This window comes from Oncorhynchus tshawytscha, linkage group LG13, assembly GCF_018296145.1.
Source record: "Oncorhynchus tshawytscha isolate Ot180627B linkage group LG13, Otsh_v2.0, whole genome shotgun sequence".
NCBI classification, from domain to species: domain Eukaryota; kingdom Metazoa; phylum Chordata; class Actinopteri; order Salmoniformes; family Salmonidae; genus Oncorhynchus; species Oncorhynchus tshawytscha.
This window is the reverse complement of record NC_056441.1, coordinates 9856884-9879749: the sequence shown is the minus strand read 5'-3', so window position 1 is coordinate 9879749 and position 22866 is coordinate 9856884. Positions and strand designations below refer to the sequence as shown.

Genomic DNA, 22866 nt, shown 5'->3' with positions numbered 1-22866 from the left:
ACAAATAAATTTGATTTGATTTTGATTTGAAGAGGCTCATTAACAGCTTCTACCCCCAAGCCATAAGACAGCTGAACAATTACTTAAATGGCCACCCGGACTATTTACATTGACCCCCCCCCCGCTTTGTTTTTACACTGCTGCTACATGCTGTTTATCTATGCATAGTCACTTTACCCCTACCTACATGTACACTGCTGCTACATGCTGTTTATCTATGCATAGTCACTTTACCCCTACCTACATGTACAAATTACCCCTGCACATTGACTCGGTACCAGTACCCCCTGTATATGGCCTCCTTATTGTTATTATTATTATTATTATTAATTTAGTTTATTTAGTAAATATTTTATATTTCTTGAACTGCATTGTTGGTTAAGGGCTTGTAAGTCAGCGTTTCACTGTAAGGTCTACACCTGTTGGTTAAGGGCTTGTAAGTCAGCATTTCACTGTAAGGTCTACACCTGTTGGTTAAGGGCTTGTAAGTCAGCGTTTCACTGTAAGGTCTACACCTGTTGGTTAAGGGCTTGTAAGTCAGCATTTCACTGTAAGGTCTACACCTGTTGGTTAAGGGCTTGTAAGTCAGCATTTCACTGTAAGGTCTACACCTGTTGGTTAAGGGCTTGTAAGTCAGCGTTTCACTGTAAGGTCTACACCTGTTGGTTAAGGGCTTGTAAGTCAGCATTTCACTGTAAGGTCTACACCTGTTGGTTAAGGGCTTGTAAGTCAGCGTTTCACTGTAAGGTCTACACCTGTTGGTTAAGGGCTTGTAAGTCAGCGTTTCACTGTAAGGTCTACACCTGTTGGTTAAGGGCTTGTATAAGTCAGCATTTCACTGTAAGGTCTACACCTGTTGGTTAAGGGCTTGTAAGTCAGCATTTCACTGTAAGGTCTACACCTGTTGGTTAAGGGCTTGTATAAGTCAGCATTTCACTGTAAGGTCTACACCTGTTGGTTAAGGGCTTGTAAGTCAGCGTTTCACTGTAAGGTCTACACCTGTTGGTTAAGGGCTTGTAAGTCAGCGTTTCACTGTAAGGTCTACATTGTTGGTTAAGGGCTTGTAAGTCAGCGTTTCACTGTAAGGTCTACACCTGTTGGTTAAGGGCTTGTAAGTCAGCGTTTCACTGTAAGGACTACACCTGTTGGTTAAGGGCTTGTATAAGTCAGCGTTTCACTGTAAGGTCTACACCTGTTGGTTAAGGGCTTGTATAAGTCAGCGTTTCACTGTAAGGTCTACACCTGTTGGTTAAGGGCTTGTAAGTCAGCATTTCACTGTAAGGTCTACACCTGTTGGTTAAGGGCTTGTATAAGTCAGCGTTTCACTGTAAGGTCTACACCTGTTGGTTAAGGGCTTGTAAGTCAGCATTTCACTGTAAGGTTGTATTTCACCTGTTTTATTTGGTGCAAATCAATTTGATTTGATTTAATGCAGTGTGTTAAATAAATATATGAAAAATAACAAATTCCAGGAAAAAACTGTGGCTTTGGCAAAAATAATTACATTTTGAAAATAGCCCCCCAAAAATTGAGCCGGGGCCTTCGAAGGCCAAAGTTCCTTCCTGATTCTTTTTGGCTTGAAGCTCTGTAATGAATACTCGCACCATGGTTACGGACAATCATGTCAATAAGGGAACCACCCTAGTGTGTGTGTGTGTGTGTGTGTGTGTGTGTGTGTGTGTGTGTGTGTGTGTGTGTGTGTGTGTGTGTGTTCATGTCTTCCAATAAGGTTGGCACATTAAGTCCTGTTAAGAGATACAAAAGATGAATTGTTATATTGACTCAAACCCATCTGGATTGGCACTGGCAGGTGAAGTTAAAACAGGGTGACACTCTGGTGTTTGTCTTTTCTCTCTCTTTCTCTTTCTCTTTCTCTCGCTCTCTCTCTCTCTTTCTCTCGCTCTCTCTCTCTTTCTCTTTCTCTCTCTCTCTCTCTGTTTGTGTCTGTCAACATGACAGGAATGCCGTGACGCAGTTTGCGGGTTTTAAATCCGGAACTCCAACAGTTGGTTTCCAAGCAGCTCTGGTTGGGCGGGAGCCTGTGTCATAACAGTAGTTTTCGCTAGCCTGCCGCTCATTCTTCCATCACTGACTGACAGTCACATTTAATGGCCATCACACATTCAGTCACCATTGAGGACATTAAAGGTGCAATATGCAGGAATCGCTCTGCCATTTCCTGTTTGCAATTTTTTTTAAATAGTTTGCCTAATTTCAGTTTGTGTCAAAGTAAGCAGTCATTGTGTAGAAAAACATTGTACCATCTAAACTGCTGTGAAATATATTTTCCATTACCAAAAAGATAGTTTTTTTCAGCTGTTTGAATCTGGTGTACAAAACCCAAAGTAAAAGACACAATAACGAATCTTTAGAACGGGAAGCATAGAAATAGAGCACATAGAATAGCTCTACCGCTTCTTAGACTTCGTTCAATGAGAATGACAGATCTCTAAGTCGCATATCTGTGACTTTGTTTGGGTCCCCCCCAAAAAATTACATCAAATCAAATTTATTTATATAGCCCTTCGTACATCAGCTGATATCTCAAAGTGCTGTACAGAAACCCAGCCTAAAACCTCATACATATTGCAGCTTTAACAGCCTAAAGGGATAGCTTATTTTGAGCTATTTAATGAAAAGAAATCAAAATATTTGCTGAAAATTTAATTATGCTCAATAACAAGTGTCTAAGACCTTGAATTATTTATTCTCTCGTATTATTTATTTCAGTGGTTTTGCGAACTTTATGATATTTAGATTCTGTACTGTTCAGGTTATATGCTGTTTGGTCTGTATCGGGTGAATAACTTGCGGAAGCACTATAGCTCACCCCTAGCTACCCCATATCTGTCTTTATTGTGCCCCTAAAAATGCCCAGGCTTGTTGGCCGCTGAAGTTTTTATTATAGCACCAAGGGTGCCTGTCTTTTTATAAAAGGTGTCTTCTCACGAAGGCTCAGGATGTCTGCTCCCCTGCTTTAGCTAGGAAAACACTGTCTGCAAAATGGGGAACAATTTATATGTAGCGGCCCGCACATTTAACAAGGTGGGGAAAATGTTTAGGCTACGCTTTTTAAAGGAACAATGCATTGAATCTCCCTCACTATGCGAATTCCCAAACTGATCTGCCTTGTCTATATGCCGCTATATGTTGCATTAACTGGATGTGAATGCATTCTGGTAAGGTCAATATAGTGCATAGCAGCTCTACTACCCAGTTGAATATTTCACCTATACGGTAGTTTCTGACAATACCAACATCACTCTACCTGTAACCCAAAAGCACCCTTTTCCCTATAGACCCAGACCCTGTTTTAATAATCAACCCATAGATCTGCTATCACTGACTTCATTCACCGAGTGGTTACTGTTTAGGTGTTGTTGTGGGTCAGAGTAGGGCTGTGGCAGTCATAACATTTTGTCAGCCGGTGATTGTCAAGCAAATGATCTCCTGGCGTCCACACACAGCCTACAAGCCACTGATGCAGACCTTTTGGAACATCAACTCATTTAGGATCTCCTGGCGTCCACACACAGCCTACAAGCCACTGATGCAGACCTTTTGGAACATCAACTCATTTAGGATCTCCTGGCGTCCACACACAGCCTACAAGCCACTGATGCAGACCTTTTGGAACATCAACTCATTTAGGATCTCCTGGCGTCCACACACAGCCTACAAGCCACTGATGCAGACCTTTTGGAACATCAACTCATTTAGGATCTCCTGGCGTCCACACACAGCCTACAAGCCACTGATGCAGACCTTTTGGAACATCAACTCATTTAGCATCTCCTGGCGTCCACACACAGCCTACAAGCCACTGATGCAGACCTTTTGGAACATCTACAAGTGTAATAAATCAATTTAATATAGTCTGCACCATCACAATAAAACTATTTATTTTAGACAGATCTAAAGAAACATGATATTAAGAAAATAGTGAATTTCAGAAGAACAGAATAGTGTACTCTGAGTTGTCGTTATGTTAGGTCCTGATCTGGCTATGCCATATGGCTGTGGGCTACAATAGTTCATTTAGCAGACAAGATTTGTTTAGAATTCCATGGCATTATTTTATAGTATGAGGAATACAATTGAACGTAGCTGAATAAAATAGAAAATATATTTTCTCCAAACGATTGCGTTGAAGAAAGAAACAGGTCCTCTTATATGCTTAATTTGGAGTTATTTGTGATACAAACGTTGGGCTATATGTTTTGATTTTAATACATTCTCTATGCATGATGGGATTCTAATGATGATGATTTCAAAAAGTTGCATGATCGGCATGAGCTCTGCTTTGTTTTTTTGCTCAGGCTGCACACACATCATCAGTCTCTCATTCACCATATGACAATCACTTGATAATGCCTCAAATTTCCAGGTGACATCCCCCTTGTGTGGCGATAATGCGAAACATTTCCAAATTAGTACAACCACTCACATCCCAAAAACTTTTGGCTGAGGCTGATGAAACAGATCAGAATGTTTAGCTTAAAATCTCGATAGACTATTAGGCTATTTTTTCACATTATAATTGCAGCAATGCTCACATTGCAATATGCAATAAGCGTGAATGTTCCAAAATGCAATCAATTAGTGGGACAAGACAATTCTCAAAAGTGACATCAAATGTGATTATGCATGTAATGCTTTAATATAAAGGTGCATTTTTATGGTAAAATGCTCTCACCAAAACTTGCCTTACTGCACACTAGCTGGACATCATTCACAAGTGATAATATATCATTCTCAAGTGATAGGCTAATATTGTCACCCATCAGACTATTGTTGATTTAATCTTGTCTTTACATGCAGGGCCGTCGGAAAGTATTCAGCCCCTTGACTTTTTCCACATTTTGTTACGTAACAGCCTTATTCTAAAATGGATTACATTATTTCCCCCCTCCTCATCAATCTACACACTATACCACAATGACATGGCAAAAACATTTAAAAAAAACATTTTAGCTAATTTAATTTTAAAAAATTAAAAAATCTGAAAAAGTCACATTTACATAAGTATTCATACCCTTTACTCGGTACTTAGTTGACGAACCTTTTGGCAGCGATTACAGCCTAGAGTCATCTTGGGTATGTTTTATTTTCCCTTTATTTAACTATTTTATTTAACTGCAGATCCTCTGAAGCTCTGTCAGGTTGGATGGTGAGCGTTGATGCACAGCTATTTTCAGGTCTCTCCAGAGATGTTCGATCGGGTTCAAGTCCGGGCTCTGGCTGGGCCACTCAAGGACATCCAGAGACTTGTCCCGAAGCCACTCCTGCGTTGCCTTGGCTGTGTGCTTTGGGTCATTGTCCTGTTGGAAGGTGAACCTTCGCCCTAGTCAGAGATCTTGAGCGCTCTGGAGCAGGTTTTCATCAAGGATCTTGCTGTACTTTGCTCCGTTCATCTTTCCCTCCATCCTGACTAGTCTCCCAGTCCGTGCTACTAAAAAATATCCCACAGCATGATGCTGACACCACTGTGCTTCACTGTAGGGATGGTGCCAGATTTCCTCCAGATGTGACGCTTGGCATTCAGGCCAAAGAGTTCAATCTTGGTTTCACCAGACCAGAGTCTTTAGTTAACTTTTGGCAAACTTCAAGGAGGCTGTCATGTGCCTTTTACTGAGGAGTGGCTTCCGTCTGGCCACTCTACCATAAAGGCCTGATTGGTGGAGTGCTACAGAGATGGTTGTCCTTCTGGAAGGTTCTCCCATCTCCATAGAGGAACTCTAGATCTCTGTCCGTTACCATTGTGTTCTTGGTCACCTCCCTGACCAAGGCCCTTGTCCCCCGATTGCTCAGTTTGTAGGGGCGGCCATTTCTAGGAAGTGTGTTGGTGGTTCCAATCTTCTTCCAATTAAGAATGATGTGTTCTTGGGGACCTTCAATGCTGCGTAAATGTTTTTGCACCCTTCCCCAGACCTGTGCCTCGATACAATCCTGTCTCAGAGCTCCACGGACAATTCCTTCGACCTCATGGCTTGGTTTTTGCTCTGACATGCACTGTCAACTGTGGGGCCTTATATAGAGAGGTTTGTGCCTTTCCAAATCATGTCCAATAAATGTAGTTTTCCATAGATGGACTCTAATGAAACATCACAAGGATTATCAATGGAAACAGGATACACCTGATCTCAGTTTCGAGTCTCATAGCAAAGGGTCTGAATACTTATGTAAATAAGGTATTTCTGTTTTTTAGGTTTAATAAATGTGCAACATTTTCTAAAAACCTGTTTTCGCTTTGTCATTATGGGGAATGATCTGTAGATTGCTGAGGATAATTTTTTTAATAGATATTTTAGAATAAGGCTGTAACGTAACAAAATGTGGAAGAAGTCTAGGATTCTGAATACTTTCCCGAAGGCACTGTATACTAAATAATATGTGTGAAATGAGTTTTGACTTAGGTACACGGTAACAGTCCATTCCATTCTGTCTCGAAACGAGGGCAGCGGAAGAAAATACCTGTCATGTATTCATGTATGGAGGACGCTTTTCCCGTGGTTCATTTTCATGCCAGCCAGGTAGGCTATACTCATGTTGTAAATAGAAATAATGTGCTTAATATTAGGAAAGTTGAGAAATAAATATAGTCGGCCTAGCCTATAGAAAGTTGATGGGATCCTCCTCTTTTTAGTAGAGGCCATCATTCTGTTTTCTCACACAATTGCATAGCCTATAGAAATGTTGCCCAACATGAGCTCATGGGCTCACATTGTCTTCAATTAGATTTTCAATTACATTTGCTTTGATGAGTAATTTAGAGAGACAATTGAGTTCTGAGAACCAGGCAGTTAGCAAGTTTGGTAAGCAACTTATGACAACCAGCATCAGAGCTTGGAGAAGCCTAGTTACCTTGACTAAACAGTCACGTAGAATTTGACTGTGGTCATGACTTGTGACCGCCGGTGTGGCGGTAATGCGGTCACCATAAAAACCTCTTTGGGCTGAGATCCCGCTAACGGGATTGATATGACAACAGCCAGTGAAAGTGCAGGGCACCAAATTCAAAACAACAGAAATCCTATAATTAAAATTCCTCAAACATACAAGTATTTCACACCATTTTAAAGATACACTTCTTGTTAATCCACAGTGTCCGATTTCAAAAAGACTTTACGACAAAAGCAAACCAAACGATTGTTAGGTGAGTGCCTAGTCACAGAAAAACACAGCCATTTTTCCAGCCAAAGAGAGGAGTCACGAAAAGCAGAAATAGAGAAATGAATCACTAACCTTTGATCTTCATCAGATGACACTCATAGGACTTCATGTTACACAATACATGTATGTTTTGTTCGATGAAGTTCATATTTATATAAAAAAATCTTAGTATACATTGGCGCGTTATGTTCAGTAGTTCCAAAACATCCGGTGATTTTGCAGAGAGCCACATCAATTTACAGAAATACTCATAATAAACATTGATGAAAGATACAAGTATTATGCATGGAATTATAGATGCACTTCTGACACAGCAGTTGCATTAAGGAGATTTCAAAAAAGCTTTACCGAAAAAGCACACCATGCAATAATCTGAGTATAGCGCTCCGAGACCAAAACAATCCAAACAGATATCCCCCATGTTGTGTAGTCAACAGAAGTCGGAAATAGCATTATAAATATGCACTTACCTTTGACGATCTTCATCAGAAAGCACTCCCAGGAATAAATGTTTGATTTGTTCGATAAAGTCCATAATTTATGTCCGATTACCTTTTTTTTTGTTCGCGCGTTTAGCCCAGTAATCCAAATTCATGACGCGCGATCACTAGGTGCAGACAAAGTCAAAAAGTTCCATTACAGTCCGTAGAAACATGTCAAAGGATGTATAGAATCAATCTTTAGGATGTTTTTCACATAAATCTTCAATGTTTCAACAGCAGAATTCCTTTGTCTGTAGAATTGCAATGGAACGCAAGCTAACTATCACATGAACGTGAGTGGTCAGCTCATGCCTCTCTGGCAGACCTCTGACTCATTCCCCTCTCATTTCCCCCCACTTCGCAGTAGAAGCATCTAACAAGGTTCTAAAAACTGTTGACATCTAGTGGAAGTCTTAGGAAGTGCAATATGACCTCATAGATACTGTGTATTCGATAGGGAATGAGTTGAAAAACTACAAACCTCAGATTTCCCACTTCCGGGTTGGATTTGTTTCTCAGGTTTTTGCCTGCCGTATGAGTTTTGTCATACTCAGATGTCATTCAAACAGTTTTAGAAACTTCAGAGTGTTTTCTATCCAAATCTACTAATACTATGCATTTATTCACCACTGGGCCTGAGTAGCATACAGTTTACTCTGGGCACCTTAATCATCCAAGCTACTCAAAACTGCCCCCAGCCATAACAAGTTTAACAGCCCTAGGTTAATGTCAAGGCCAGTGGTTACTTGTTAGATATTTTTGAGGTCAGAGTAAAGGCCAGTGGTGAATGATTAGATATTGTCAGAGTAAAGGTTGCCACTCCTCCCTGATCTAACTCACACGGTAACCTAGAGATAGCATGATACAGTGCTTTCAGAAAGTTTTCATACCCCTTGACTTATTCCACATTTTGTTGTGTTACAGCCTGAATTCAAAATCGATTAAATCATCTACACACAATATCCCATAATGACAAAGTGAGAACTTGTTTGTTGAATTTTCTGCAAATATATTAAATGAAATACAGAAATATCTAGTTTGCATAAGTATTCACACCCCTGAATCAATACTTCGTAGAAGCACATTTTGGTGGTGATTACAGCTGTAAAGTATTTTTGGGTAAGAGCTTTGCACACCTGGATTGTACAATATTTGCCAATGATTCTTTTTAAAAGTCTTCAAGCTCTGTCAACTTCATTGTTGTTCATTGCTAGACAGCCATTTTCAAGTCTTGCCATAGATTTTCAAGACGATTTTTAAATCAAATCTGTAACTAGGCCACTCAGGAACATTCAATGTAATTTTGGTAAGTAACTCCAGTGAAGATTAGTCATTGTCTTTTAGGTTATTGTCCTGCTGAAAGGTACATTTTTCTACCAGTATCTGTTGGAAAGCAGACTGAACCAGGTTTTCATCTAGTATTTTGCCTGTGCTTTTAGCTGTATTCCTTTTCTTTTATCCTAAAAAGCTCGCCAGTCCTTGCTCATGAAAAGCATACCCATAACATGATGCAGTCACCACCATGCTTGAAAATAGTATTGTGTATTGTGGAGTAACTGCAATGTTGTTGATCCATCCTCAGTTTTCTCCCCATTGTCCTCATGGTGAAATCCCCGAGTGGATTCCTTCCTCTCCTGCAACTGAGTTAGGAAAGACTCCTGTATCTTTGTAGTGACTGGGTGTATTGACACATCATCCAAAATTAATAAATAAATTAATTAATGTAATTAATAACTTCACCATGCTCAAAGGGATTTTCAGCGTCTGCTTTTTTAAAATTTTTACACATCTACAAATAGGTGCCCTTCTTTGTGAGGCATTGAAAAACCTCCCTTGTCTTTGTGGTTGAATCTGTGCTTGAAATGCGGGGGGCTTACAGGCAATTGTATGTGTGGGGTACAGAGATGGGCTAGTTATTAAAATATCATGTAAACTTCTATTATTGTCCATGCAACTTTATAATGCTATTTGTTAAACACATTTTTACTCTTGAACTTATTTAGGCATAACAAAGGGGTTGAATAAGACATTTCAGCTTTACTTTTTTATGAATTTCTATAATTTTCTACAAACGAAATTGCACTTTGACATTCTGGGATATTGTGTGACACAAAATCTCAATTTAATCCATTTTAAATTCAGGCTGTAACACAAAATGTGAAAAAAGTAAAGAGGTGTGAATACTTACTGAAGGCCTGGTGTAACTTTCTTGCCCTGACCTGTCCTGCCCTCCCCTGCCCTGACCCTCAGTGAACCCCCAGCCCGGCTCAGGGTCACCACAGGCTCAGGGTCAGCACAGGCTCAGGGTCAGCACAGGCTCAGGGTCAGCATAGGCTCAGGGTCACCACAGGCTCAGGGTCTGAGGAGTACATTTAGATCTCCCAGTACCATACTTAGATCATCCTCAGTAAGCACTTTACCCAGGGCCGATTGGAGGCTGGGGTTAGGGTCTTAGTAGCCACTGGGAGTTCCCATCTCCCAACACACTTAAATCATCCTCTAAGAGACGCCCACCCAATTAGCAACTAGATCAGCTTAGTAAGCACTTTACCCAAGGCTGGATTGGACCCTGTGTGCTTGACACCAGATTCATAATTAGCCTAAGTAATAGCCCAACAAGCATGCCCTATATTACTGGCCAGGGGTCTCCCTTGTAAAATATAAATAAATAGGTCTCCTGACCTCAATGAGACTTCCTAGATAAATACATGTTAAATATAAAATAAAATGGTATGTTGTGTAGACTAGGCCGAATTCAGCCCATGGGGATAACAACAGTCTATGTCTGTCTACTGTAGACTACTATTGAGCTTTAGTATGCTTCAGTATGTGGTGCAGGGAAAGTGTTAACAGTGTGACTCCTATACATGTTGTGTCATGCTTAGGCAGCCAAACCAGTCCCTCTGTACAGTACCTCCTTCAAATGAGAGCGTGAAACCAGCACATATTCACACAAAGGGAAATTCTCCCCCGGAGGCAGGAGGAACCCGTGGTTTTAGCAACAGTAACTACAACAGACAGGCTGGGACGGGTTCAGGGACATCTGTTTAACTTAGTGGCAACCTCTGAGAACGGGAGAAGCCTTTCACTTTGAGAGAGAATAGAGAGAGGGCGGGAATACAGGGAGGGGACAACTAAGTGGGGGGGGGGATAATTTTTTTATGGCCATATTTTGTGTGAACGAAATTGAAATTGCGTACTTTGTCATCCCGTAATGTGGGTTACGTTCTAGCCTGTCTCTTCTACTGACGGCGTTTTACTGCTTCCTGGATTTTCCCTTTCCACAGATACTGTAGCCAATGTGATTAGATTTATATTCAACAGAGGAAAAGTAGGCCTATGATTTCCCAATGAGTAGCTTAGAAGTAACTCATAACAACGTTAGAATGCCTTGAGATCACTTTTCCTTTTGGTTCGGATTTGAAGTCAAACCAACGGGGGGGGTGTCTCTACCTTACTCCTAGAATACCATTTTCCCCGATTTGGTTCAGATTCAAACCATCAGGGAGGGGTGCCTCACCAGTCTCCAAGAGCAGATTTTTATTTTTTTCACTATGGGGTTGTTTTCCTGTTAAGAGGTGGAAGTTCACTGACAAATCACCTACAGTAGCCCAGAGGAGAGGACCTCCCTAGCACCTGTGAACATCTGTTCTTGAGGAATAACTTACCCGATGGCCAATTTCCAACAATCTCCGATGGCAGCTGTCCATTCAGGTAATTAGATCTTTCTGGATGTGAATTTTCTGTTAAATAAGCTTGAACTCGTTGATAGCTACTTGGATGGGAACCCAACCCACTAGTCGACTCTAAGGCCCTCGAGCTGCAGTTGAGTTGACTTCATAGTTCGTACAAGTTCATTTTTGAAGCTGCGGGATTGGAACACTTGTGTTGTTCTTTCTCTCTGTTTTTCTGCTCTCTCTCGCTGTAACCGAAGAGAAGTGAGGGGGGTGGCTGTCTGCTGCTATCTCATCTGCAGCATGTCTCCTCCTCTCTCTCATTTTCTCTGTTTTTTTGTTAATTCTTTTGAATGTGTCAAGTAATTATCTTTTTGTTTTCTCATGATTTGGTTGGTTCTAATTGTGTTGGTGTCTTGGGGCTCTATGAGGTCTTTTTGTGTTTGTGAACAGAGCCGCAGGACCAGTTTACTTAGGGGACTCTTCTCCAGGTAAATCTCTCTAAAGGTGATGGCTTTGTTATGGAAGGTTTGGGAATCACTTCCTTTTAGGTGGTTGTAGAATTTAACGGCTCTTTTCTGGAGGTTGATAATTAGCGGGTATCAGCCTAATTCTGCTCTGCATGCATTATTTGGTGTTTTATGTTGAACACGAAGGATAGTTTTGCAGAATTCTGCATGCAGAGTCTCAATTTGGTGTTTGTACCATTTTGTGAGTTCTTGGTTGGTGAGCGAGCCCCAGACCTCACAACCATGAAGGACAATGGGTTCTATGACTGATACAAGTATTTTTAGCCAGATCCTAATTCGTTTGTCAAATTTTATGTTCCTTTTGATGGCATATAAGGCCCTTGCCTTGTCTCTCAGCTCGTTCACAGCTTTGTGGAAGTTACCTGTGGTGCTGATGTTTAGGCCGAGGTATGTATAGTTTTAGCTCTAGGGCAACGGTGTCTAGATGGAATTTGTATTTGTGGTCCTGGCGACTGGACCTTTTTTGGAACACCGTTATTTTTGTCTGACTGAGACTTACTGTCAGGGCCCAGGTCTGTCAGGGCCCAGGTCTGACAGAATCTGTGCAGCATATCTAGGTGCTGCTGTAGGCCCTCCTTGGTTGGTGACAGAAGCACCAGATCATCAGAAAACAGTAGACATTTGACTTCTAGCAGGGTTCTAGTAGGGTGAGGATTCTAGTAGGGTGAGGCCGGGTGCTGCAGACTGTTCTGGTGCCCTCGCCAATTCATTGATATATATGTTCAAGAGGGTGGGGCTTAAGCTGCATGTCTTTCTCACCCCACGGCCCTGTGGAAAGGACCTGTGTTTTTTGCCAATTTTAACCGCACACATTGTTTGTGTAGATGGATTTTATAATGTCGTATGCTTTTCCCCCAACACCACTTTCCATCAATTTGCATAGCAGACCCTCATGCCAAATTGAGTCAAAAGCATTTTTAAAATCAACAACCCCCACCCCACCCACCCACCCCCCTCCCCAGTAGACATTATTCAGTAGACTTTATTGACATGTTAAATTACTTACATTGTCAAAGTATACAAATAACACAACATGGTGGGACCAACAGCAAAAAGGCATCAATCATAGTAATAGTGGAAATGGGATTACTTCTAAACTACAACAACAATATTAATGAGAATAATAATAAATAAAAGCAGTGGTAGTAGACCAGTCTCAACATCTTCCTCTCTCTGTGTGTTTGAGGCTACCTCCTCTAGGACCATGTGCTTTATTCAGACGGTTTAGTTTTTTAATGTCTTTCAAACCCACTGCTGTTTATCAGACACCACATGGTGACTAATGCCAACACTAACACCACCTACCTGCCTGCTCTGAAAAGTCCCTGTGCGTGTCTGTGTTCATTGTGTTTGTGTGTCTCTGCCTCCAGTGAAAATCCTTCCAGTACTTCTCAGAATATGCCTTACCCTTTAATAACGGAACTAAAGATGGTTTTCATTAAGTGATGGCCAACAGCATTTACCTGTCAGAACGGAGGCATCCTGTTCTGAGCCAAGGCTGAGTTGGTGTTCATTAGACAGCTCCCTATGTGTCTCTCAGCTGAACTCAGCCACCCACTCTGACATTTAGAACACTAGGCTGCTTCCTGATTCCAGTAGGTCTGACATCACTAGGCTGCCCCCTGATTCCAGTAGGTCTGACATCACTAGGCTGCCCCCTGATTCCAGTAGGTCTGACATCACTAGGCTGCTTCCTGATTCCAGTAGGTCTGACATCACTAGGCTGCTTCCCAGTGATTCCAGTAGGTCTGACATCACTAGGCTGCCCCCTGATTCCAGTAGGTCTGACATCACTAGGCTGCTTCCTGATTCCAGTAGGTCTGACATCACTAGGCTGCTTCCTGATTCCAGTAGGTCTGACATCACTAGGCTGCTTCCTGATGCCAGTAGGTCTGAAATCACTAGGCTACCCCCTGATTCCAGTAGGTCTGAAATCACTAGGCTACCCCCTGATTCCAGTAGGTCTGACATCACTAGGCTGCCCCCTGATGCCAGTAGGTCTGACATCCCTAGGCTGCCTCCTGATGCCAGTAGGTCTGACATCACTAGGCTACCCCCTGATGCCAGTAGGTCTGACATCACTAGGCTGCTTCCTGATGCCAGTAGGTCTGAAATCACTAGGCTACCCCCTGATTCCAGTAGGTCTGAAATCACTAGGCTACCCCCTGATTCCAGTAGGTCTGACATCACTAGGCTGCCCCCTGATGCCAGTAGGTCTGACATCACTAGGCTGCCTCTTGATGCCTGTCGGTCTGACATCACTAGGCTACCCCCTGATGCCAGTAGGTCTGACATCACTAGGCTGCCTCCTGATGCCAGTAGGTCTGACATCACTAGGCTGCCTCCTGATGCCAGTAGGTCTGACATCACTAGGCTGCCTCTTGATGCCTGTCGGTCTGACATCACTAGGCTGTGTCTGTATGTATCACTAGGTTGCCCCCTGATGCCAGTAGGTCTGACATCACTAGGCTGCCCCCTGATGCCAGTAGGTCTGACATCACTAGACTGCCCCCTGATGCCAGTAGGTTTGACATCACTAGGCTGTGTCTGTATGTATCACTAGGTTGCCCCCTGATGCCAGTAGGTCTGACATCACTAGGCTGCCTCCTGATGCCAGTAGGTCTGACATCACTAGGCTGCCTCCTGATGCCAGTAGGTCTGACATCACTAGGCTGCCTCCTGATGCCAGTAGGTCTGACATCACTAGGCTGCCCCCTGATGCCAGTAGGTCTGACATCCTGACTGTGTTATGTACTTTGTGTTTCCTCTGTGTCTGTATGGGCTAGTGTCATGGCGACTATTTCCATGAATTATCAAGCCGCTGGACTGAATCATTGAGTCTGAAATTGTTGACCATTTTTAGAGTGAAGAGCTCCCCATTAGACTTGACATTGTTGACATTGGAACACACACACACACACACACACACACACACACACACACACACACGTACACCCTCTCCACAGGTGAGTTCAGCAGCCCTGTGCTCCAACATCACTTCCTGGAACCTTGGTAGAGCAACGTTGATTTTGGCTTAGAAAGGGACACGTTGGTGTACGGCCGACCGGGACTGAGGAGGGGAAGAGTGGGAGACTCCCAGCCACCTTTCATTTGTCCTCGACAGAAACCTAGAACGGAGGGAGGGGTCCACTGCGGTCATGAAATGGTCCAATGGTGCATGTTGTTTTGAGACTTATTGAGGAATCATGACACAGCGAGGGAGGAGAGAGAGATCTGTGTATCTGATAGACTTCAGAGAATGTGTCATTCACAGAGAAACACTGCCTCTGTGTGACGTGAATGCACTGCGATCTGTTTTCTCCCGGGCTCTGTTTAGAATGTGATGTGGGATAGCTAATTCTCTGTTTACAATGTGATGTGGGATAGCTAATTCTCTGTTTACAATGTGATGTGGGATAGCTAATTCTCTGTTTACAATGTGATGTGGGATAGCCAATTCTCTGTTTACAATGTGATGTGGGATAGCTAATTCTCTGTTTACAATGTGATGTGGGATAGCCAATTCTCTGTTTACAATGTGATGCGGGATAGCTAATTCTCTGGAGTTAAAATAAAAAAGTATTTCTTTGGGGGGGAAAAAGAGAGTAAAACTGACATTTGCCGGAAACCCTTAAAAGGGGGTGTGTGTGTGTGTGTGTGTGTGTGTGTGCAGTGTGCTGGCAATGCCTGGGCTTTGCTTGTGCAAACCATTAATGTAATGGTTGCCAGGCAACGGAGCAGTATGAGTCTTAGTGTGCAGGTGACGTTCCTGTGTCCTACTGTGGGAGCCTCCTAGAATGAGGGAGGTAGAGAGAGAGATATGGCAGAGGTAGAGAGAGAGATATGGCAGAGGTAGAGAGAGAGATATGGCAGAGGTAGAGAGAGAGAGATATGGCAGAGGTAGAGAGAGATATGGCAGAGGTAGAGAGAGAGAGAGATATGGCAGAGGTAGGGAGAGAGATATGGCAGAGGTAGAGAGAGAGATATGGCAGAGGTAGAGAGAGATATGGCAGAGGTAGAGAGAGAGATATGGCAGAGGTAGAGAGAGAGATATGGCAGAGGTAGAGAGAGAGATATGGCAGAGGTAGAGAGAGAGATATGGCAGAGGTAGAGAGAGAGAGATATGGCAGAGGTAGAGAGAGAGAGATATGGCAGAGGTAGAGAGAGAGAGATATGGCAGAGGTAGAGAGAGAGAGAGATATGGCAGAGGTAGAGAGAGAGAGATATGGCAGAGGTAGAGAGAGAGAGATATGGCAGAGGTAGAGAGAGAGAGATATGGCAGAGGTAGAGAGAGATATGGCAGAGGTAGAGAGAGAGATATGGCAGAGGTAGAGAGAGAGAGATATGGCAGAGGTAGAGAGAGAGAGATATGGCAGAGGTAGAGAGAGAGAGATATGGCAGAGGTAGAGAGAGAGAGATATGGTAGAGAGGTAGAGAGATATGGCAGAGAGAGAGAGAGATATGGCAGAGGTAGAGAGAGAGAGAGATATGGCAGAGGTAGAGAGATATGGCAGAGGTAGAGAGAGATATGGCAGAGGTAGAGAGAGATATGGCAGAGGTAGAGAGAGAGAGAGATGGCAGAGGTAGAGAGAGAGATATGGCAGAGGTAGAGAGAGATATGGCAGAGGTAGAGAGAGAGAGATATGGCAGAGGTAGAGAGAGATATGGCAGAGGTAGAGAGAGATATGGCAGAGGTAGAGAGAGATATGGCAGAGGTAGAGAGAGATATGGCAGAGGTAGAGAGAGATATGGCAGAGGTAGAGAGAGATATGGCAGAGGTAGAGAGAGATATGGCAGAGGTAGAGAGAGAGAGATATGGCAGAGGTAGAGAGAGAGAGATATGGCAGAGGTAGAGAGAGAGAGATATGGCAGAGGTAGAGAGAGAGATATGGCAGAGGTAGAGAGAGAGAGATATGGCAGAGGTAGAGAGAGAGAGATATGGCAGAGGTAGAGAGAGAGAGATATGGCAGAGGTAGAGAGAGAGAGATATGGCAGAGGTAGAGAGAGAGAGATATGGCAGAGGTAGAGAGAGAGAGATATGGCAGAGGTAGAGAGAGAGAGATATGGCAGAGGTAGAGAGAGAGAGATATGGCAGAGGTAGAGAGAGAGAGATATGGCAGAGGTAGAGAGAGATATGGCAGAGGTAGAGAGAGAGATATGGCAGAGGTAGAGAGAGAGATGAGCAGAGGTAGAGAGAGAGAGAGATATGGCAGAGGTAGAGAGAGAGAGATATGGCAGAGGTAGAGAGAGATATGGCAGAGGTAGAGAGAGATATGGCAGAGGTAGAGAGAGATATGGCAGAGGTAGAGAGAGATATGGCAGAGGTAGAGAGAGATATGGCAGAGGTAGAGGCAGATATGGCAGAGGTAGAGAGAGATATGGCAGAGGTAGAGAGAGATATGGCAGAGGTAGAGAGATATGGCAGAGGTAGAGAGAGAGAGATATGGCAGAGGTAGAGAGAGATATGGCAGAGGTAGAGAGAGATATGGCAGAGGTAGAGAGAGAGAGATATGGCAGAGGTAGAGAGAGAGAGATATGGCAGAGGTAGAGAGAGATATGGCAGAGGTAGAGAGAGAGATATGGCAGAGGAGAGAGAGAGATATGGCAGAGGTAGAGAGAGATATGGCAGAGGTAGAGAGAGAGATATGGCAGAGGTAGAGAGAGAGATATGGCAGAGGTAGAGAGAGAGATATGGCAGAGGTAGAGAGAGAGATATGGCAGAGGTAGAGAGAGAGAGATATGGCAGAGGTAGAGAGAGAGAGATATGGCAGAGGTAGAGAGAGAGAGATATGGCAGAGGTAGAGAGAGAGAGATATGGCAGAGGTAGAGAGAGAGAGATATGGCAGAGGTAGAGAGAGAGAGAGATATGGCAGAGGTAGAGAGAGAGAGATATGGCAGAGGTAGAGAGAGAGAGATATGGCAGAGGTAGAGAGAGATATGGCAAGGTAGAGAGAGGAGAGAAAATGGCAGAGGTAGGATGATATGGCAGAGGTAGAGAGGGGCAGGGAGAGAGATGATATGTAACTGTAGAGAGAGGGGGATTGGCAGGGATGCTACTGTAACTGTAGGCAGAGGGGGGAGGGATTGGGAGGTAGATGAGATGTAACTAGAGAGAGGGGAGGTTTGGAGAGATGCTACTGGCAACTGTAGAGAGGGGATTGGCAGAGGATGAGAGAGTAACTGGCAGAGAGGGGGTTGGGAGAGAGATGCTATGGCAGAACTGTAGAGAGGGGGATTGGCAGGGATGCTACTGTAACTGTAGAGAGGGCAGAGGATTGGGAGGGATGCTACTGTAACTGTAGAGAGGGGGAATGGGGGAATTGGCAAGGATGAGTGGAGAGAGAAATAGCGGGGGTTGTGGGGGATTTGTAACTGTAGAGAAGGGGGTTGGGAGGGATGCTACTGTAACTATAGAGAAGGGGGGGGTTGGGAGGGATGCTACTGTAACTATAGAGAGGGGGGGGATTGGAGGGATGCTACTGTAACTGTAGAGAGGGGGGGGGTTGGGAGGGATGGTACTGTAACTATAGAGAAGGGGGTTTGGAGGGATGGTACTGTAACTATAGAGAAGGGGGTTGGGAGGATGGTACTGTAACTATAGAGAAGGGGGGTTTGGAGGGATGGTACTGTAACTATAGAGAAGGGAGGGGGTTGGGAGGGATGGTACTGTAACTATAGAGAAGGGGGTTGGGAGGGATGGTACTGTAACTATAGAGAAGGGGGGGGTTGGGAGCGATGGTACTGTAACTATAGAGAAGGGGGGTTTGGAGGGATGGTACTGTAACTATAGAGAAGGGAGGGGGTTGGGAGGGATGGTACTGTAACTATAGAGAAGGGGGGGTTGGGAGGGATGGTACTGTAACTATAGAGAGGGGGGTTGGGAGGGATGGTACTGTAACTATAGAGAAGGGGGGGTTGGGAGGGATGGTACTGTAACTATAGAGAAGGGGGTGGGGTTGGAGCGATGGTACTGTAACTATAGAGAAGGGGGTTGGGAGGGATGGTACTGTAACTATAGAGAAGGGGGGTTGGGAGGGATGGTACTGTAACTATAGAGAAGGGGGTTGGGAGGGATGGTACTGTAACTATAGAGAAGGGGGTTGGGAGGATGGTACTGTAACTATAGAGAAGGGGGTTTGGAGGGATGGTACTGTAACTATAGAGAAGGGGGGTTGGGAGGGATGGTACTGTAACTATAGAGAGGGGGTTGGGAGGGATGGTACTGTAACTATAGAGAAGGGGGGTTGGGAGCGATGGTACTGTAACTATAGAGAAGGGGGTTGGGAGGGATGGTACTGTAACTATAGAGAAGGGGGGGGGGTTTGGAGCGATGGTACTGTAACTATAGAGAAGGGGGTTGGGAGGGATGGTACTGTAACTATAGAGAAGGGGGGTTGGGAGGGATGGTACTGTAACTATAGAGAAGGGGGGTTGGGAGGGATGGTACTGTAACTATAGAGAAGGGGGGTTGGGAGGGATGGTACTGTAACTATAGAGAAGGGGGGGGTTGGGAGGGATGGTACTGTAACTATAGAGAAGGGGGGTTGGGAGGGATGGTACTGTAACTATAGAGAAGGGGGGTTGGGAGGGATGGTACTGTAACTATAGAGAAGGGGGGTTGGGAGGGATGGTACTGTAACTATAGAGAAGGGGGGTTGGGAGGGATGGTACTGTAACTATAGAGAAGGGGGTTGGGAGCGATGGTACTGTAACTATAGAGAAGGGGTTGGGAGGGTTGGTACTGTAACTGTACAGAGTGTGCTGTGGACGTCAGCTTAGCTCCACCGGACAGGGAGGACAGCCATGCGGTGTTACCCACAGTTTCTGCTCCACAGTGACTTACTTGGAAAAAGAACAATAACAGCTGTTCTCCTCGCTGGCCACGATGACATGCTCATTTGAGTCCATGATTTCCTCAGCTGGAGTTTAAATCACCACTTTCTTCCTCAATTCCTTATTTGTCCATTCACCATCTCTAGTCCAATAAGGGTACCCCTCATCCTCAAATACTGTAGTGTTGATTCATTGACCCAGCAATGTATTGTGTGGCTGTTTTTTAAATATATTTTTTTATCCATGCGCCATGGCTGCTTCCCAAAATGTATGCCTTAATCCCTACATGGGTCCTGGTCAAAAGTAGTGCACTATCAAATCAAATCAAATTTTATTTGTCACATACACATGGTTAGCAGATGTTAATGCGAGTGTAGCGAAATGCTTGTGCTTCTAGTTCCGACAATGCAGTAATAACGAACAAGTAATCTAACTAACAATTCCAAAAAAACTGTCTCATACACAGTGTAAGGGGATAAAGAATATGTACATAAGGATATATGAATGAGTGATGGTACAGAGCAGCATAGGCAAGATACAGTAGATGATATCGAGTACAGTATATACATATGAGATGAGTATGTAAACCAAGTGGCGTAGTTAAAGTGGCTAGTGATACATGTATTACATAAGGATGCAGTCGATGATATAGAGTACAGTATCTACGTATGCATATCAGATGAATAATGTAGGGTAAGTAACATTATATAAGGTAGCATTGTTTAAAGTGGCTTGTGATATATTTACATCATTTCCCATCAATTCCCATGATTAAAGTGGCTGGAGTAGAGTCAGTGTCATTGACAGTGTGTTGGCAGTAGCCACTCAATGTTAGTGGTGGCTGTTTAACAGTCTGATGGCCTTGAGATAGAAGCTGTTTTTCAGTCTCTCGGTCCCAGCTTTGATGCACCTGTACTGACCTCGCCTTCTGGATGACAGCGGGGTGAACAGGCAGTGGCTCGGGTGGTTGATGTCCTTGATGATCTTTATGGCCTTCCTGTAGCATCGGGTGGTGTAGGTGTCCTGGAGGGCAGGTAGTTTGCCCCGGTGATGCGTTGTGCAGACCTCACTACCCTCTGGAGAGCCTTACAGTTGAGGGCGGTGCAGTTGCCATACCAGGCGGTGATACAGCCCGCCAGGATGCTCTCGATTGTGCATCTGTAGAAGTTTGTGAGTGCTTTTGGTGACAAGCCGAATTTCTTCAGCCTCCTGAGGTTGAAGAGGCGCTGCTACGCCTTCCTCACGATGCTGTCTGTGTGAGTGGACCAATTCAGTTTGTCTGTGATGTGTATGCCGAGGAACTTAAAACTTGCTACCCTCTCCACTACTGTTCCATCGATGTGGATAGGGGGGTGTTCCCTCTGCTGTTTCCTGAAGTCCACAATCATCTCCTTAGTTTTGTTGACGTTGAGTGTGAGGTTATTTTCCTGACACCACACTCCGAGGGCCCTCACCTCCTCCCTGTAGGCCGTCTCGTCGTTATTGGTAATCAAGCCTACCACTGTTGTGTCGTCCGCAAACTTGATGATTGAGTTGGAGGCGTGCATGGCCACGCAGTCGTGGGTGAACAGGGAGTACAGGAGAGGGCTCAGAACGCACCCTTGTGGGGCCCCAGTGTTGAGGATCAGCGGGGAGGAGATGTTGTTGCCTACCCTCACCACCTGGGGGCGGCCTGTCAGGAAGTCCAGTACCCAGTTGCACAGGGCGGGGTCGAGACCCAGGGTCTCGAGCTTGATGACGAGCTTGGAGGGTACTATGGTGTTGAATGCCGAGCTGTAGTCGATGAACAGCATTCTCACATAGGTATTCCTCTTGTCCAGATGGGTTAGGGCAGTGTGCAGTGTGGTTGAGATTGCATCGTCTGTGGACCTATTTGGGCGGTAAGCAAATTGGAGTGGGTCAATGGTGTCAGGTAGGGTGGAGGTGATATGGTCCTTGACTAGTCTCTCAAAGCACTTCATGATGACGGATGTGAGTGCTACGGGGCGGTAGTCGTTTAGCTCAGTTACCTTAGCTTTCTTGGGAACAGGAACAATGGTGGCCCTCTTGAAGCATGTGGGAACAGCAGACTGGTATAGGGATTGATTGAATATGTCCGTAAACACACCGGCCAGCTGGTCTGCGCATGCTCTGAGGGCGCGGCTGGGGATGCCGTCTGGGCCTGCAGCCTTGCGAGGGTTAACACGTCTAAATGTCTTACTCACTTCGGCTGCAGTGAAGGAGAGACCGCATGTTTTCGTTGCAGGCCGTGTCAGTGGCACTGTATTGTCCTCAAAGCGGGCAAAAAGTTATTTAGTCTGCCTGGGAGCAAGACATCCTGGTCCGTGACTGGGTTTCTTCCTGTAGTCCGTGATTGACTGTAGACCCTGCCACATGCCTCTTGTGTCTGAGCCGTTGAATTGAGATTCTACTTTGTCTCTGTACTGGCGCTTAGCTTGTTTGATAGCCTTGCGGAGGGAATAGCTGCACTGTTTGTATTCAGTCATGTCACCAGACACCTTGCCCTGATTAAAAGCAGTGGTTCGGTTCAGTTTCACACGAATGCCCATCAATCCACGGTTTCTGGTTAGGGAATGTTTTAATCGTTGCTATGGGAACGACATCTTCAACGCACGTTCTAATGAACTCTCACACCGAATCAGCGTATTCGTCAATGTTGTTGTCTGACGCAATACGAAACATCTCCCAGTCCACGTGATGGAAGCAGTCTTGGAGTGTGGAGTCAGCTTGGTCAGACCAGCGTTGGACAGACCTCAGCGTGGGAGCTTCTTGTTTTAGTTTCTGTCTGTAGGCAGGGATCAACAAAATGGAGTCGTGGTCAGCTTTTCCGAAAGGGGGGCGGGCAGGGCCTTATATGCGTCGCGGAAGTTAGAGTAACAATGATCCAGGGTCTTTCCACCCCTGGTTGCGCAATCGATATGCTGATAAAATTTAGGGAGTCTTGTTTTCAGATTAGCCTTGTTAAAATCCCCAGCTACAATGAATGCAGCCTCCAGATAAATCGTTTCCAGTTTGCAGAGAGTTAAATAAAGTTCGTTCAGAGCCATCGATGTGTCTGCTTGGGGGATATATACGGCTGTGATTATAATCGAAGAGAATTCTCTTGGTAGATAATGCGGTCTACATTTGATTGTGAGGAATTCTAAATCCGGTGAACAGAAGGATTTGAGTTCC

The 22866-nt window shown here is 44.4% G+C and overlaps 1 protein-coding gene across 4 annotated transcripts in view; it reads left to right on the top strand.

Moving 5' to 3' along the window:
- The window catches only part of LOC112236431 (zinc finger protein 40-like), a 107997-nt gene that overhangs the window by 16301 nt on the left and 68830 nt on the right, over positions 1-22866 (top strand). The window contains exon 1 of one of the 4 annotated variants that reach the window (XM_042295148.1): positions 10846-11369. The exons of the other annotated variants lie outside the window; for them this stretch is intronic. Within the exon in view, the coding sequence (XP_042151082.1) occupies positions 11327-11369 (43 nt within the window). The 5' untranslated portion in view covers positions 10846-11326. Of the gene's footprint in view, positions 1-10845; positions 11370-22866 lie in introns of those variants that run through there. 4 annotated transcript variants of the gene reach the window in all.